This window comes from Rhinatrema bivittatum, chromosome 3 (genome assembly GCF_901001135.1).
Source record: "Rhinatrema bivittatum chromosome 3, aRhiBiv1.1, whole genome shotgun sequence".
In the NCBI taxonomy this organism is placed as follows: Eukaryota; Metazoa; Chordata; class Amphibia; order Gymnophiona; family Rhinatrematidae; genus Rhinatrema; species Rhinatrema bivittatum.
This window is the reverse complement of record NC_042617.1, coordinates 104299578-104316327: the sequence shown is the minus strand read 5'-3', so window position 1 is coordinate 104316327 and position 16750 is coordinate 104299578. Positions and strand designations below refer to the sequence as shown.

General features: G+C 40.1%; 1 protein-coding gene across 1 annotated transcript in view; it reads left to right on the top strand.

Moving 5' to 3' along the window:
- Window positions 1–16750, top strand: part of TASP1 (taspase 1) — a 352009-nt gene that overhangs the window by 34780 nt on the left and 300479 nt on the right. Inside the window, exons 2-3 of the mRNA XM_029593555.1 lie at window positions 14099–14318; window positions 15795–15862. Of these exons, the coding sequence (XP_029449415.1) occupies window positions 14180–14318; window positions 15795–15862 (207 nt within the window). The 5' untranslated portion in view covers window positions 14099–14179. The remainder of the gene's footprint in view (window positions 1–14098; window positions 14319–15794; window positions 15863–16750) is intronic.

Below are 16750 nucleotides of genomic sequence, written 5' to 3'. Positions count from 1 at the left end.
CAGATGAAATTTAATGTGGATAAGTGGAAGGTGATGCATATAGGGAAAAATAAACCGTGCTATAGTTACACAATGTTAGGTTCCATACTAGGTGCTACAACCCAAGAAAGAGATCTAGGCGTCATAGTGGATAACAAATTGAAATCTTCGGTTCAGTGTGCTGTGGCAGTCAAAATAGCAAACAGAATGTTGGGAATTATTAGAAAGGGAATGGTGAATAAAACGGAAAATGTCATAATGCCTCTGTATCGCTCCATGGTGAGACCGCACCTTGAATACTGTATACAATTCTGGTCGCCTCATCTCAAAAAAGATATAATTGCGATGGAGAAGGTACAGAGAAGGGCTACCAAAATGATAAGGGGAATGGAACAGCTCTCCTATGAGGAAAGACTAAAGAGGTTAGGACTTTTCAGCTTGGAGAAGAGATGGCTGAGGGGGGATATGATAGAGGTGTTTAAAATCATGAGAGGTCTAGAACGGATAGATGTGAATTGGTTATTTACTCTTTCGGATAATAGAAAGACTAGGGGGCACTCCATGAAGTTAGCGTGGATGCTGTTTCCAACAGTGTTTCCAACATCACCATGACTGCACTTGCGTCACGGTGATGAGGATTCCCGGCTGCCTTGGAGGCAGGCGTTCGGGGGGATTCAAGGAAACATTCAGCAGGTTTGGTACTCCTTTCGCCAAGCCCACAATAGAACTTTCACCCCCTATTTCAGACGACTGGCTCTCAATGGAATCCAGTGTGCATTGACCAGGTAAGACTGGAGGCTCAGAAAGGGAATTGCCTCTGTCTTCCTCTTAGCCAGCATAACCGCATTAGGAAACCAAGAAATTAAAACACAAGCAAGCCAGGGCAACACAATAAGAGCTCAACATGCCACCATCTTAATCCCCAGGAGTCAAGCAGTAAATTTCTGCAACTCCATCTTAATAATGGTTTATGGAATTTTCTTCCAGGAGCTGTCCAAACCTTTTTAGACTTAGCTATACCAACAACTTTCACCACATCCTCTGGCAACGAATTCCAGAGCTTAATTACGCATTGAATAAAATAGTATTTTTATTTATTAGTTTTAAATGTACAACTTTGTAATTTAATATGTTCCCTAGTTTTTGTACTTTTTAAAAGAATAAGCAACCTATTCACATTTACTTGTTCCAGTACACTAATCATTTTAAAGACCACTATCATATCTCCCTTCAGTAGTCTCTTCTTCAAACCGAAGAGTCCTAACCTCTTTAGCCTTTCCTCAAAGGGGAATTTTTCTATCATCTTTATCATTTTGGTCATCCTTCTCTATACTTTTTCTAATTCTGCTATATTAATTTTGAGATAATATGACCAGAACTGTATACAATACTCAAGATGAGGTTGCACCATGGAGCGATACAGAGGCATTATGCTATTCTCTGTTTTATTTTCCATTCCCTTCCTAATAATTCCTATCATTCTATTTGTTTCTTGCTGCTGCTGCACACTGAGCAGAAGATTTCAATGTGTTATCAACAATGACGCCTAGATCCTTTCCTGAGCAGTGACTATTAATGTGGAACTTTGCATTGAGTAGCTATAATTTGGGTTACTCTTCCCTGAGTGCATCACTTTGCATGTGTCCACATTGAATTTCATTAGGCATGAAAATAGCAAGTCTCCCAATTTTGCAAGGACCACTTGCAATTTCTCGCAGTCCTCTTGTGATTTAACAACTTTGAATAATTTTGTGTCATCAGCAAATTTGATCACTTCACTCATTGTTTCCATCTCTAGGTCATTTATGAATATGTTTAAAAGCAGTGGCCCAGAACAGATCCTTGGGTACGCCACTATTCACTTTTCTCCTTTGAGAAAATTTACCATTTAGCCTTGCTTTCTGTTTTCTATCTTTTAACCAGTTCCCAATCCACAGTAGAACACTGCCCCCATCCTTTGACTTTTTAATTTCATAAAAAGTTTCTTATGAGGGACTTTGTCACATGCTTTCTGGAAATTTAGATATGCTATATCAACTGGCTCACCTTTATCCACATGTTTGTTTATGCCCTCAAAAAAATGTAGCACATTAGTGAGTCAAGACGTTGCTTGGCTAAATCCATGTTGGCTTTGTCCCATTAAATTTTGCCTATCTATATGTTCAGTAATTTTGTTCTTTGATAGCTTCTACCATTTTTCCCGGTACTGACTTTAGACTCACTGGCCTATAGTTTCCTGGATCACCTCTGAATCCCTTTTTAAAAATTGGCATTGCACTGGCAACCCTCCAGTCTTCAGATACCATAGACAATTTTAACAATAGATTACAAATTACCAAAAGCATATTTGTAATTTCATTTTCAGTTCTTTCAGCACTCTGGGATGCAGACCATCTGGTCCAGGTGATTTGCTACTCTTTAGTTTGTCATTTTGCCCTATTACATTTTCTTGGTTCACTGATATTTTTTTAAGTTCCTTTAAATCATCACCTTTGAATATCATTTCTGGCATGGGTATCTCTCTTCAACACAAAACCCACTGGTGCCAATTAAAAAAAAAATGTACTTCATATACACAACTTATTATTTTTGTTTTTTAATTTAATTTAATTTTATAATAAAAGTAGATACAAATGAAGTTATATTCTGTGACATACAGAGTAAACTTACGTTTATCTGCAGGATTATTAAAAACTGTAGTGTTAGACATAATAGGGCAAAAAGTACAATGTCCACAGCTTCGATGTAATCCTGATTGATTGACTATAATTTAAAGCTGTATCTGTAAACATTGAAGAAGCCAATGACTCCCGCAGATTATGGCTTCTAGTGTATGCAGTGTATGGTTTGAAAGCACATGCCAGTATTTTGAATAATGCTTGTCAATTATTGAGAACAAGTCAAAAATTTTATAGGGCAAATTATTTCTGGCCGCTGCTCTTATGTATGCTTCTTTGGCTGTAAAAGCCACTGTCCGTCACAGAATGAGCATTTTACTAATCTCTTCCTTTATTTCCATCTTCTCCCAGTTCATTAGTACCTGTTATTTGTAACTGCTTTTCCTTGCACGATAGTTCCAGTTTGATGTATTTATTGCACTCCTGTTTATATGTAAACCAGCATGATGTGATTTTCATGAATGCCGGTATATAAAAACCATAAATAAATAAATAAATATGCACGCTTAATTAATATGAATGGAAATCCTCATTGAAAAAAAAAGATCAGCCACTATCAAGGCTTGCTTTTTAAATTCATTAAGATCTGAGCATAATAGTCGATAATGAAGAAATTGAGAGAGATAAATTAAGCCAAAGATGTTTAGGATAAACTTGAGGATAACAAACCAGTGATTCTACCTGTTGATTTTTCTTTTTATACAATGTAGTTGAAAAGCCATCGTTATGCTTCATCCCCCAAATGTCCAAAAAGGATATAGCAGAAAAAATATGTTGACATGTAAGGGATGACAGGTGTTAACCATTCAACAAATTCTGCTAACTCTTCATATGAATCTTTCCATAGTAGAAAGATGTCATTGGTAAATCTTTTCCAAAGGGCAATCAACCCAAAATATCTAGAAATATAGATCCAACGAACATTGTTATGAAAACATTTGCAATTGACGGAGCAAAGGTCTCCCCCATCACTGACCTGTAATTTGATTTGACTATCAAATAAAAACACATTTTTTGTTAAGACTATACTTTCCAAGGACACTATAAACTGTGTAAGAATTGGTTCAGATTTTGGCAAGTTACATCCAAAGATACCATAATCCATGTTGACACATCCTGATTAAAATGTGAAAATATAGGGAGGCCTACCGTGGAGACATCGCGCCGTTCGGCGTCCGGGTGAGAGGACTGAGTGACCAGCTGTTGAGAACCCCGCCCCCTTCCTTTTTTGGGAAACCGGAAGTGAAGGGCTGCTCGATAAAAACTGTGAGCAGCAAGGAAATACCGGAGGCCTACCGTGGAGACATCGCGCCGTTCGGCGTCCGGGTGAGAGGACTGAGTGACCAGCTGTTGAGAACCCCGCCCCCTTCCTTTTTTGGGAAACCGGAAGTGAAGGGCTGCTCGATTAAAAACTGTGAGCAGCAAGGAAATACCGGAGGCCTACCGTGGAGACATCACGCCGTTCGGCGTCCGGGTGAGAGGACTGAGTGACCAGCTGTTGAGAACCCCGCCCCCTTCCTTTTTTGGGAAACCGGAAGTGAAGGGCTGCTCGATAAAAACTGTGAGCAGCAAGGAAATACCGGAGGCCTACCGTGGAGACATCGCGCCGTTCGGCGTCCGGGTGAGAGGACTGAGTGACCAGCTGTTGAGAACCCCGCCCCCTTCCTTTTTTGGGAAACCGGAAGTGAAGGGCTGCTCGATAAAAACTGTGAGCAGCGGCGCGCAGCCGCCGGCGCGCCTAAGCCGCGCGCCAAAGGGGCGCGCCCCTGGGCAATTTTCTCAGTCTCAGTTCCTGACCCGGAGATGGGGAAAAAGCGAAAATTGAAGATCGTAGCCTCCACACCGGTACCAAAAGAAGTGAGAGGACCAATGGACTCGCATGTTAGAAGGGTGAGTCCAGTCTCTAAGGAGACAGTGTCTGATTTGTCATCATCATCGGGTGCATCAGCCAGCCCTGCCCAAGAGCCAGCTCCAAATGAATCTCTAGGAAGCGGTGGGATTAGCATGTTTCAAGCTAATCCACGCTTAACAGAGACAATAATATCAAGTGCACCAGCAGAAAATATGACAGGAGAAAAAGTGGAAGAAGGAGAGACCCTAGGGGAAAGCAACCAGGGATTAACATCAGAACCTGAACATATTACTCTGCTGGATGTTTGGAGGGTTGTGAAAAACATGGAGGGAAAACTATCCCAATCCATAGCTCAGTCCACTATTAATCTTACAAATGTTAAGAAGGTGGTGGAGGAACAAGGTAAACGAATTGAAGTGTTGGAAGCTACAAATGTTACTTCAATATCTCAAATTTCATCTCTTCAAAGTGCTGGGGCCACATTTATGAAAGATTCTATGATTATTTATAAACAAATGGAAAATTTAGAAAATAATTTGAGAGCTAAGAACTTGCGTCTCCTGAATTTTCCAATTACAAGACTTTTGTCAGCGGAAGAACTATTTAAGAAATATATCAGAGAAATTTTAGGAATAACTAAAGATCTATTAATTTCTAAGATTTATTATCTTTCTAATCAAAAAAGAGCAGTTGTGGCACCTGAGGGGGGAATAGATATGTTATCGGAACAGAGCCCTAATCTAACATCTTTTCTAGAGGCGTCTATGGACGATATACAAACCAGAGCAACATTGATTGTTGCTTTTGGTTTGGAGCAGGAGAAAAATTTAGTCCTACAAAAGTACTTTAGAAATAAGGTATTTAAGTTTTGTGGGCAGACCATCCAGGTCTTTCCTGACGTTTCTAGGAATACCCAGATGAGAAGAAAAATGTTTCTTGCTTTAAAAGAGAGAGTAGTGGCACTTGGTGCCACATATTTTCTCAAGTTTCCTTGTCGTTGTATAGTAATGTTTAATAAAAATAAATTTGTATTCCTTGAGCTACACACCTAGAAACTTTCCTAAATGATAAAGAAGGACGAGATGTTATCACAACAGATTAAAGATCCTGGTAGTATAGATAAATTACCCCACATTATTTCATTTGAATGAAAATTTTCTTTTGTTAAATTGCTAAATGCCTCCCATGATGTGGACTTTATTTAGGAGTACATGTAAAAATTTTTTTTTTTCTTCTTGAAGTACATACGTATGTTGATAATATGAATGTAACTTAAATTTCTTTTTTTTTATTCATTGTAAAATGTTTAAGAAATTTAATAAACAATAAATTAAAAAAAAAAAAGTGAAAATATTTAGAGACAATACGTGGAGCTTTTTTACATGTGAAGCACTCTGGAATGATAGGTCTCAAAAAGAGTATATACATACTGGGGCAATGGTTCAAGTAGCGAATTAGGAAAAATTATAGGACATGCTGGGGGCTGTGTAGCATGTTTATGCAATTTAGGCAATGTATAGAAAACTGGAGTCTGTGAAAAATCTTTATTTAAAAAAATTAATTCTTTCGTAATTAGAATGCCCAGTTCAAAAGCTAGTTCAGTTAATGCTTTAATCTGTGCTTTTAAGGCAGTGGTTCCCAACCCTTTCCTGGGGACCCCCCAGTCAGTCGGGTTTTCAAGATATCCACATTGAATATGCATGAGAGAAAATTTGCATGTTATGGAGGCAGTGCATGCAGTGCATGCTTCACTTATCAGCTTCTTTGATGGTTATTGTAGAATCATTTTTGACACTAAACAAAGCTTGTCGCTGTGATAGAGTAAAGTTATCTTTGTTTAATCACATCCTCTCAACAACTTCAACATCTTTCCGTACAAGATCTTTAAAGATACTTAGAGTTGCATCCAAAGGTCCCAATGGGATCTAAGAGGAATGATTACTCACATGATAAAAAGTGCCAACATCATCCATCTGTTTTGAGAAAAAGAGCTTTAATTGTGTGATATGTATATTATACAGGAACGTCGGTTTATAAAAACTAAAAATAAATAAATAAATACTCTTGATGCAACTGCATCATGGCTCTCTGCTTCAATGGCAGGGGGAAAAGGGGAATTGGATTTGAACAGCAACCAATGAGAGCCCTGACTTTTATGGTCTGGGGAAATGATAAGCAGATACTACCATAAGCTTGCTGGGCAGACTAGATGGACCATTTGGTCCTTTTCTGCCATTATTTCTATGTTTCTGTGGTTCCTTCACTGAGAATTCTCATTTATAAGCCACTTGTTGTTCATTCTCAATGATAGAACCAGTGCTATGGAACAAGCTTTCTAATTATTTAAATTGACTGGATGACATAAAAATATTTTGAAAACAGTGAAGGCATACTTGTTTTAGTTTGCATTTAATGCTTCCTGATTACAAATAGGTTATCAGTGATTCTCTTTGATGTGGGATTGTTTTGTAAGGATATTTTATGCTGTATTTATTAATGTAGAATTTAGTTTTTACTTACTTTTATTGGTGTTTTATGTATGTGTGCTTAAAATTGCTTGTAATCTGCTTAGCATGGTGTACAGTTATTAGCAGAGGATAAGTATTTTAATAAAAAAATATATAGTGCCACCCTCCATCAATTTAATCAGTCAGGAGTATAGGTAGGGGCAGAATCAGATTTCAGTTAGCATTATGGAAACAAACAAATAACTACGGATCAATAGGTCATAAAAATAGTACAGCAGGGATGTCAACTACATTTTTTGAGACAGCCGTTAATTCTTCACATGGTTATACTGCCCTCCAAACTGTTGCACCTCTGCCTTTTAACTCAAGAAGTACAGAAGCTTCTAGAACAAAATTCTATATAGAAAATGCACATCACAATCAGGGATTTTATTCCCAATGCTTCTTAATCCTTAAAAAGGTGGAGGACTCCAACCCATCCTAAACCTATGGAACCTCAATCAGCATCACCAGCGAGAAAAATTCAAAATGACTTTCATTCAGCACAACTGGATGTGCTATCAATTCAAGTTTCTTTTGTTTGGACTCTTCCCCCCCCCCCCCCCAGGGTCTTCACAAACTGCTTTATGGTAGTAATGAGGCACTTATACCACCATGGGATTTGAATATTCCTGTGAAGGGGATACAACAGAGAACCCTAGAATACCTTAAGGCAGTGGTCCCCAATCCTGTCCTGGGGGACCACCAGCCAGTGAGGTTTTCAGGATATCCACAATGAATATGCATGAGAGAAAATTTGCAAGCACTGCCTCCATAACATGCAAATTTTCTCTCATGCATATTCATTGTGGATATCCTGAAAACTTGACTGGCTCGTGGTCCCCCAGGACAGGGTTGGGGACCATTGCCTTAAGGTACCAGATCCAGACGATTGGCCTGGAACACCTTAAGCCTGAGACAGCAGAGAATCCTGGTCTGGGAGGAAGACCCTGGAAGGTTTATATCTAGTCAGGCCCAGGAGGGAACGGGGGGCCCCAGGGATTCAGGAGGAACCTTAGGAAGTCCAGTCCAAGAGACTATAAGCTGAGGCATTGTTACTTTTGTTTATAAGCATCAAAAAGCCACAGAGTTGTTTTTCTTTTCTGAATTAATAAATGTTCATGAATAACCAGCCAGAGCCTAGCCTATATCTATTCTTTGCCCATTCAGATCGCACACAGTGCCACAATTCTCTTAATTTGGATGACTGGTTAATAGTAGCCCTGAGAGAGAATACTCTTCTGTCACATACCAAGATAACGATTCACTGGCTCCAGTCTCTAGGTTTTTTCATCAACTACAAGAAATCCATTCTTCGACTTAGCATCTTCAATTCAGTGGAGTGCAATTAGATTTGACTCTTTCGAGGATGTTTCTCCCTCCCAATAAGAGCATCAACACTGCGACAGACCGCAGACAAATTGCTAAAACATCATCATCAACTGCCTACCATAAACTAGTGGCAGTGATTCACATGATCTCTTTGATGTGCCTTCACATGCGTCACCTCTATTGGGACTCAGGAATCAACCAGCTACTATAGCCGCTGGACACTAAGGTGATTGTAACTGCTCAGATGAAACAAGACAGGTTGGAGGTTACAGCCCAGAGGTGTTAAGTATTGGCGCATTCCTCTAGCCGATCTCACACCAAACAATATTAATGACAGATGCTTCCACTTTGGGCTGGAGAGCCTCGTTTTATTTATTTATTTATCTGATTTTATATTCCGCTTTTCGGCACTTCAAAGCGGATTACATTCAGGTGCTACAGGTATTTCTCTGTCCCGAGAGGGCTCACCCCTAGATGTGCGAAAAAAAAGGGGGCAGAGGGGTGATAGTGGGCAGTCGGCTGCGCCGCACACTATCGCCCCCATAGCGCCATGGGAAAAGGTGTAGTTATTTCCAGCGGTGCTGCTGGCGATAATGTGAAAAACATTATTGCCTGCAGTGCTGCCCGAAGATAACTGCGCTCAAACCCCACCCACACTCCTCCCTTTCCCCTAATTAGAATAATACCGCCCTGATTCCGGCCCTTCGCAGAATAAAGAATGGCCCTGTAAGTTTGTACCTGAGGCAGTGGAGTGTAAAGTGACTGACTTATCCAAGGTCACAAGGAGCGGCAGCGGGATTTAAACCATGGTTTTGCTAGTTCAAAGCCCGCTGCTGTAATCACTAGACTACTCCTCCACATTTTAGTTTTCCTGTCAGAAGCTGTAGTGAAAGGAAGGCTCAGGTAAACTTCTATACTTGAATTTGTTTAAAATTGAATATAAGAGCTGTTTGTGCTCTACTATGTTTCTGATGAATCATTAAGATTGTGTTTAATTCTGGCTTCTCATGTTTTCATGATCCATGTCTCTTACCTCCTGAAGATGCCTTAATAAGGTGAAATGAAGGTCTTTTGTCAAGTTGAGATATATTTTGCACAAGGCTCAGCTGTTATTGATGATATAATTGCGTTTTTAGTAGCATGACACAAAAAAATCTATTTTGAATCACTGTCAAGTCATGATTTAGTAGACCTTGAGGTTAAAGTTTTTAAGTCTTCGTTCTTTCATAATTCATCAATTTTTGTGCCAGTCCATAAAGACCTTTATAAGGATACTGTGTGGCAGCCCTATCACTCATGGAACACATCATCAAGTTTCTTATAAGAAAGTCAGAATGCTTTAGGTATCATGACTTCAGTTTTAAATCTATTTTGAATTGTCTTTCATGTGTAGTTTATGTAAGAATATTTTGAATAAAGTATTTTTAATTTTTAAATTATATAAGATTTGTGTAATGGAAACTTTTGTCAATAGTGTTCACTTTTTCTATTTCTATTTTTTGTTCATTGTGTTAAACACTTAAGCTTTTGATTTATACTGCCTTTTTTATATATAAATATATGTATATATATATATATATAAGTATATTTATAAATATTTATGTATTTCCATTTATATTTACATTTATTAAAATTTCTTAAATCGCTCAACACAATGAAGGCCTGAGCGATGAACAAAAATACATACACAATCAATTTAGCAAAAACAGAAATACAAATAAAATACATATGGCCATGCTTGGTTTAGCAAAGAAAATATATCACAAAAAATAAAATATAAAGTTCTCTTTTGTCACCTCTGAAAAGTGACACAAACTCCCTCCATTACCAGACATATTCTTAAGTAATACAAAGCCCTACAAAAATGTTACTCAGAACTTATACAACAAACTGCCATATCGAAACAGCTCTGCCTCTCAGAACTCAAATAGCAACAACCCTATCTATGAAAAGGCAGCAATGCAAATATTACAGCAGGTGCTAGAACAATATTACAATTCTCAGGAGGGAAAAGGGATGTCCTAGTGGCTAGTGCAGTGGGCTGAGAACCAGAGAAACCACTTCCCCATTGACACTCCTTGTGACCTTGAGCAAGTTGCTTTTATCCCTTGTTGCTTCAGATACCTGCTCAGATTATAAGCCCCTTTAGGAATGGTTTTATTGTACCTGAATTCTAAAAGTGCTTTAACATCTTTGAGTATTATTATGGAAATAATACATGTCCTGTTGGGAAAACAAAATAAGCAGGAGTATAAAGAAACTACAGTGCAAGTACTAAGAAGGGCATTAGTAATAAGAGATCATTCTCAACATACCCTGGCTAACGAATGAGGTTCATTCCTGTCATTATGCGCAAAACAAACCCACCTGGAGACACTGCCCCCATGAAAAACTAATCATTAGAACAGTGGTACTCAACCTTATTTCTATCAGGACACACCTGAGAGATGACGCTCACCTGCGTGACACACTGAACACATGACCACAGTGGGACTAAATATAAACATATACTCTGCATCCACGGGAATCTCCCGCTTCCTAACAATGGGTTCAGAGCAGAACTAAGACATTTCCCTGTACAACTTACCATATAAAATATATTTTGATTCTGGTGTTATCTTAACAACAGCATCACAAACTCCCTCTACTACCAGGGGCATTGTAAAATAATACAAAACCTGGAAAAAAACAAACCCGCCTCTGTACCTCCCCTGTAATATCCCATGCTCTCTCTATGTTACCCTTTTTAGAGAAATGCCTTATCTTATCACTCTTTGACCTCTCCTGACCTTCCACAACATACCTCTCCTCTAAACCCCTTCCCTCCACCCCCCACCAGAAATGCTTTCCCCTCCTTTGTTACTGTAAATATTTAGACACTATTTATACTGTAAATACTTAGTCATTCTTTATCTCAGTTACTATATTATATTAAGTTCTAACTTGTTTAAATACCAGTTCCCTGTAAAGCCATTATTGCTACCTTCATGTTCTGTGTAAACCGATGTGAAGTTCCCAATGAATGTCGGTCTATAAAAAATGTTAAATAAATAAAATAAAATAAATGTTTATCAAACCCGCCATACCGAAGCAGCATTAACTCCAAGAAATGAAACAGCAATAGCCCTACCCATGAAAAGGCAGCAGTTCACCGCCAGTGCAATATCATATTGAGAAAATACAACAAATAAGACTGATACAAATCCCTACATGCTAGTGAAGTACCTCATCTCAGTCACACACATACAGAATACAGACAACCTACCTTCACCTAATGAGGAATAAAATACCACAAATTACAAGTGCAGAAACAAAAACTGGAATGGAAACACCTCCACTTCCATTTCTCCTCCCTGCCCAGCAGCCTTCAGCCCCTCCTTCCTTCACCTCTCCCTACCCAGCAGACTTCTGTCTATCTCCCAAGGCCTTCCTGTCCAGCACCTTTCCCCCTCCTCCTGGCTCCCAGCCTGCATAATAAGTCATCAGTCCGATCCAGAGTCTCTCTCCCACTTAACCAGCAGCAGATGAGAGCAAGAAGCACTCAGGAGAGGAAGAAGATGAGGCAGCAGCAGCGGAAGTCGGCAGTGGATCTATAGAGCATGCACCTCTCTCCCTCCTGCTCCTGCTTTCATTTCCAGGCCATATGGGGTGAAGAGAGCATCAGCAGTCTCACTACTAGCCAGGCAGAGGAAGATAAAGTTGGTGTCCTTTTGGGCCCATATAAGAACATATGAAATTGCCATGCTGGGTCAGAGCAAGGGTCCATCAAGCCCAGCATCCTGTTTCCAACAGAGGCCAAACCAGGCCACAAGAACCTGGCAATAACCCAAACAGGAGTTGGTGATATCTTTCTCTGCTCTGGGTGAAAGAGAAGGGAATAACCTCCCACTGGGTCAGGAAGAGCAGGAAGCAAGAGCAGCTTCCTTTCCTACTCAGTAAAGGAGAAATCTGGTTGACTCAGTTGTATGGCATCCCTATTTGTATTCCCCCTCAACAAGCTCTGTTGGGCTTTCCCTTATCTCAGGGGAAGGAACAATCTAATGCTATGGCTAATTTTATTTTCTCGGCCACCAGAATTGAAATAGCACGATGATGGAAATCCCCTCAGATTCCCTCTTTAGTGGAAGTACAAAGCAAAGTGGAGCAAATTTACAGGCTCGCAGAAATTACAGCCCACCTCCAGAACACAGTGGGAGGCTTTAGGAGCACCTGGCTTAAATATTATGTGTGGCAGAAGGGTCTGGACAGTTCTGTTAATGCTTAAGTGCTGGCTGTGTGGTAGGCCAGGAGATGCTTGATGTTCTCCTTAAATCTTTTACACACAACTTACCCAGGAGTCCCCGAATACTATAAACTAATACCTGTTTTCGTGTACTTTATGATTATGACGAAGGCGGTCAAATATCACCTATATTCTATCAGTTAGGGGAGGGGGAAGGAGGGAGGGAGGGGGCGACAAGGGTTTTCTATCTCTGTACTGAGTTTCTTATGGTTGTTTAGTAATCGTATATATCAAAGACACAGTTCTACTATCAGATTATTGAAGCTTTATAATGCTTTTTATTGCTTTATTTCAGAATCTTTATCAAGGTGTTACCCGATGTAAGCCAAGTACATAGCATTTTGTAGAATTGTTGCGCAGATTGTATTTTGTATTGTTGCTAAATTGAGCAATAAAACATTTAAAAAAAAAAAAAAAGGAGAAATCAGCCAACTCTTGTCTAGACTGATGAGGAAAGAGCAGCCTTCTGCTGGGTCTGCGATATATCTTCCGTGACCTCGCGACACACTGCGTCCCGACACACCTCTTGAGAACCACTGCATTAGAGGAATACCTCACATTGGTTACACACAGAACACAGAAAAAATTTCCTGAAATACAGAAATGACCCACATTATAAATAGAAATATATAGACCAAAATCAAATTCTTGTCCATGCCATCCCTCTCTCCTCTTTTTCCCAGCAGGACATCAGAGAAGTGAGAAACAATAGGAGGAGAGGGACTAGATTAGAGAGCAGAGCAGCTCTTTTGTGATCTGTCTGTTCAAAGCTCACCTCTTCCCCTCCTGTTCTCTACCCACTTGCCTGGGAAATGAGTGCCTGGAGCAGGAATCAGTGGGCTATTTCCTGCTGCCTGAGATTAGGGCACTGGCCAGTAGTTGTCAGGGTAGAGCCCTGTATGCTCATGCATAGCAAAGCCCCATAAATTGCTGCATTGTATGTGTTCACCTGAATCTGTTTAATGAAAGGGCCAGCCTTGCATTGAAGTAGTTTTGAACAAGCTGCAACTAGCGGGCAATAGGAGGTCTCGATAGTATTTGTCATCTAAAGAAGTAGTGTGGGGAAAAAATGCCAAAAAAATCAGTGGAAACTGCTTATGGTTATTCTTTCAGTTGGATGGAAAGCAGAGGACAAAAATGCATTACAGACTGAAACCTGGATTTTTATGTATTCATTCAATTTAACTTTTAGAATGTAGGGGAATCATTCACTTTGGTATGTATCGGACTATTGGTTGTCCTGGAAGATAAATATGTGTGAGTGTGTGTGTTTTCTACATTTTCGTTATGTTCTGGAAGGAAATATGTTTATGATGAAAATTTTCTATGCTTATTTCAATTTCATTCTAACATGGTGAGCTGAGTTCAGTTTGCATCCTGCATGCACGCCCACAGAATTTTGCTTGAACTGTTTCATGTGTTAGCAGAAAGACAATCTGTAACATTAGTGTGTTTTGTTTTGTTTTAGGAAGATCTCCAGTCAGGATTTGCTCTGGGATGGTGGCATGCCCTCCTTTGTGATAGAAGATGGTCATCTTGGAGTGTGATCATGGAGAAGGGCGCGAGTTCACCTGAAGTGTTGCCTTCCAAATCATCTCAAGTCTGTGTTGCAAAGGTGATGGCCAAAGAATTTGAAATGAACAAAGCAGAAAAAGGAAAACGATTAGGATTTGTGCTGGTACATGCAGGTAAGTGGTGAAAGGTCTCTGTTTGCATAGAAGTGGAGTGTTAATAATTTTTTTTTTTTTTAAACAACATTTAATACAGGAGAAATTTGAGAGATTGAGATCATACCCCAGCTTATGACCGAAGTTCATTCCTGTTATAGCATGCACAAGACAGACCCATATGGAGACATTACCTGAGAAACAACAGCAGCTGTTACAGTAATAAAAAAAAAAAATGAAACTTACAGATCAAAAAAATAATACAGGATCAGAATGTAGTTGATAGTTCTATTTACTGCTCTCTTGCTATGAATCTACCAAGATGGACAGGCTTAAAGATATTCTAAACTATGTTCATCTGATGACTCTGTTGCCAGTGCTCTCTGCTCCTGAATTGAAGATCCAGGTTTGATCCCACGTGTGGGCTTCTTGACCACACTGCCCTGCCAGCGTACCTCAGCCCTCTGTTGACAGTGAGCATGTCTAAGGGTGAGCGGATAATCCAGTCTCCATGCCTGTTCATTCCTTTACCTCTTTTGAGATTTACAAAAGGGATGCTAACTAGTGCTACAGGACTAGACAAGTGAGAAGCACCTAAAAAGTGGTGCAATCTGGGCCTGAGGAAAGAAGCTGCTGTGCCAGGCCACCTGAACGTGGAGGAGAGCTGCTGGAGGTGGGGACGAAGCTGTTAGAGAGGAGCATGCTGAAGGGAACGAAAATAATGGGAAGAAGCAGGTAGGGTGGCAAAGGCTGGAGAGAGGGAAGAATATGCGAGTGGGGGAGGTGAAGAAGGGAAGTTGAGAGCAAAGAAATTCAGAAGTAGTCTGATGCCATCACGCCCCCAGCCCAACCCTCTGCCCCCTCAATAAAAATATTAAACAAGCAATAAAAAAAGGAAAAAAACTCCCTGGTCCCTGTATAGTTGTGATATTAATTGATGTGATCATGTCTACTGACAGGCAAACTAGGACCACCAATAGGTGCCTGAGCACCCTCAGTATTGAGCAAACTCCTTCATCATGTTTAGAAAGGGGTAATTTGTGTTGTTTAGCATCCCAGTCATTTTGAAAAGTTGGCTCCTGTAGGACCCCCAGCTCATTTCAAATGAAGACTTTTCACCACTACTGCCTGTGGCAGGTTCCATTTCATTGTGTAACTCCAGTGCCTGTGTCTTTCCCTTCTAGTGACATCTAGAGGCGGGTAAGCAAAACAGTATGTGACGTTGTCCTCCCATCCACAAGATACAACACTGTTTGCTCGGTTTCATCTTCTGCTAAGAAACTTAAAATGTTTCTTTCTAAAGGTTTCCTAGTGTCTAAGCTTTCATTACATCCTGCATTGCACACTAGGCCCAAGCATCAGATGTTTTTCTGCAAAGCCCGAATAGCTGAAGTACTATGATAAATCAGATCCCTTGCTGCATGCTATGACTATTTCTTGCAGCTATGAACAGAAGTAGTTTGCTAATTTGATTTTTGATTTCTGCCTTAATTATAGGTGCAGGGTATCACTCTGAGTCCAAAGCTAAAGAGTATAAACATGTCTGCAAAAGAGCCTGTCAGAAGGTGGGACTTCTTGATGATGTGATTCCTTTTGTGATTTGTGTTTTCTGTGTTCTCATTATAGAAAAAAATAGTGGGTTTCTCAGGACAAGGAATCTACTAGGGATATTCCAGAGTGTTGTCACCCAAGCCACTATAATTTTTCTTTTTCAGATTGTTTGGGGTAGGGGGTGGATGGGCAAAGCAATGGGGATTGGAGGGCAGCTTTCTTCTCAAGAAAAAAGCATGGATTAGTTTGTCCAGAATCACAGCATATGCATTTTTGTAATTCATTTACCATTTCTTTCTCCAGTTATATTGTCTCTATTATGTCCCAGACAAGTTTGTGTTGTCCATAAGAAAGAACACATTTTCTTTGAATTTAAAAATTGTGCTGTCAGGAAAAGGTGTGTTGATTTGCATTTATGGGGCATTTATCAAATCAGAAAGGAACTTTGGTATGATGATTGAATGTGTGAGCGTGTGTTGAGAGTGAAGCCTGAGTCCTGGTAGGCTCTGTGATGTTCCATCAGGAATGTGCAAGCTAGGTAGGACAGTGAAGGGCAAACTACAGCCTGTGGGCCACATCTGGTCCCTGTCAGCTTTTTGACTGGCATGCCAGTTCCATTGCCTTATATGAACACCTTGTCTCCTTTCACGGCCTGTGTATAAACGTAGAGCCCCTCTTCCTCCAGTAGTGCCCTTTTAGACCATGTTCGTGAGACACCAGCCTCCCCTCCTAAGTATGATCCCCGACCGTTCCCTATAGCTGAAGAAAAAACTTGCTGCATGTTTCCTGGCTGGTAGAGAGATAAAAGGGACCAGGATTACATTTGGGAGGGGGGAGGGCAGGAAGGTAGAGAGATAGGAGGGACCATGGATTGCACTTGGGGGTATTGGGTCATGTGGATC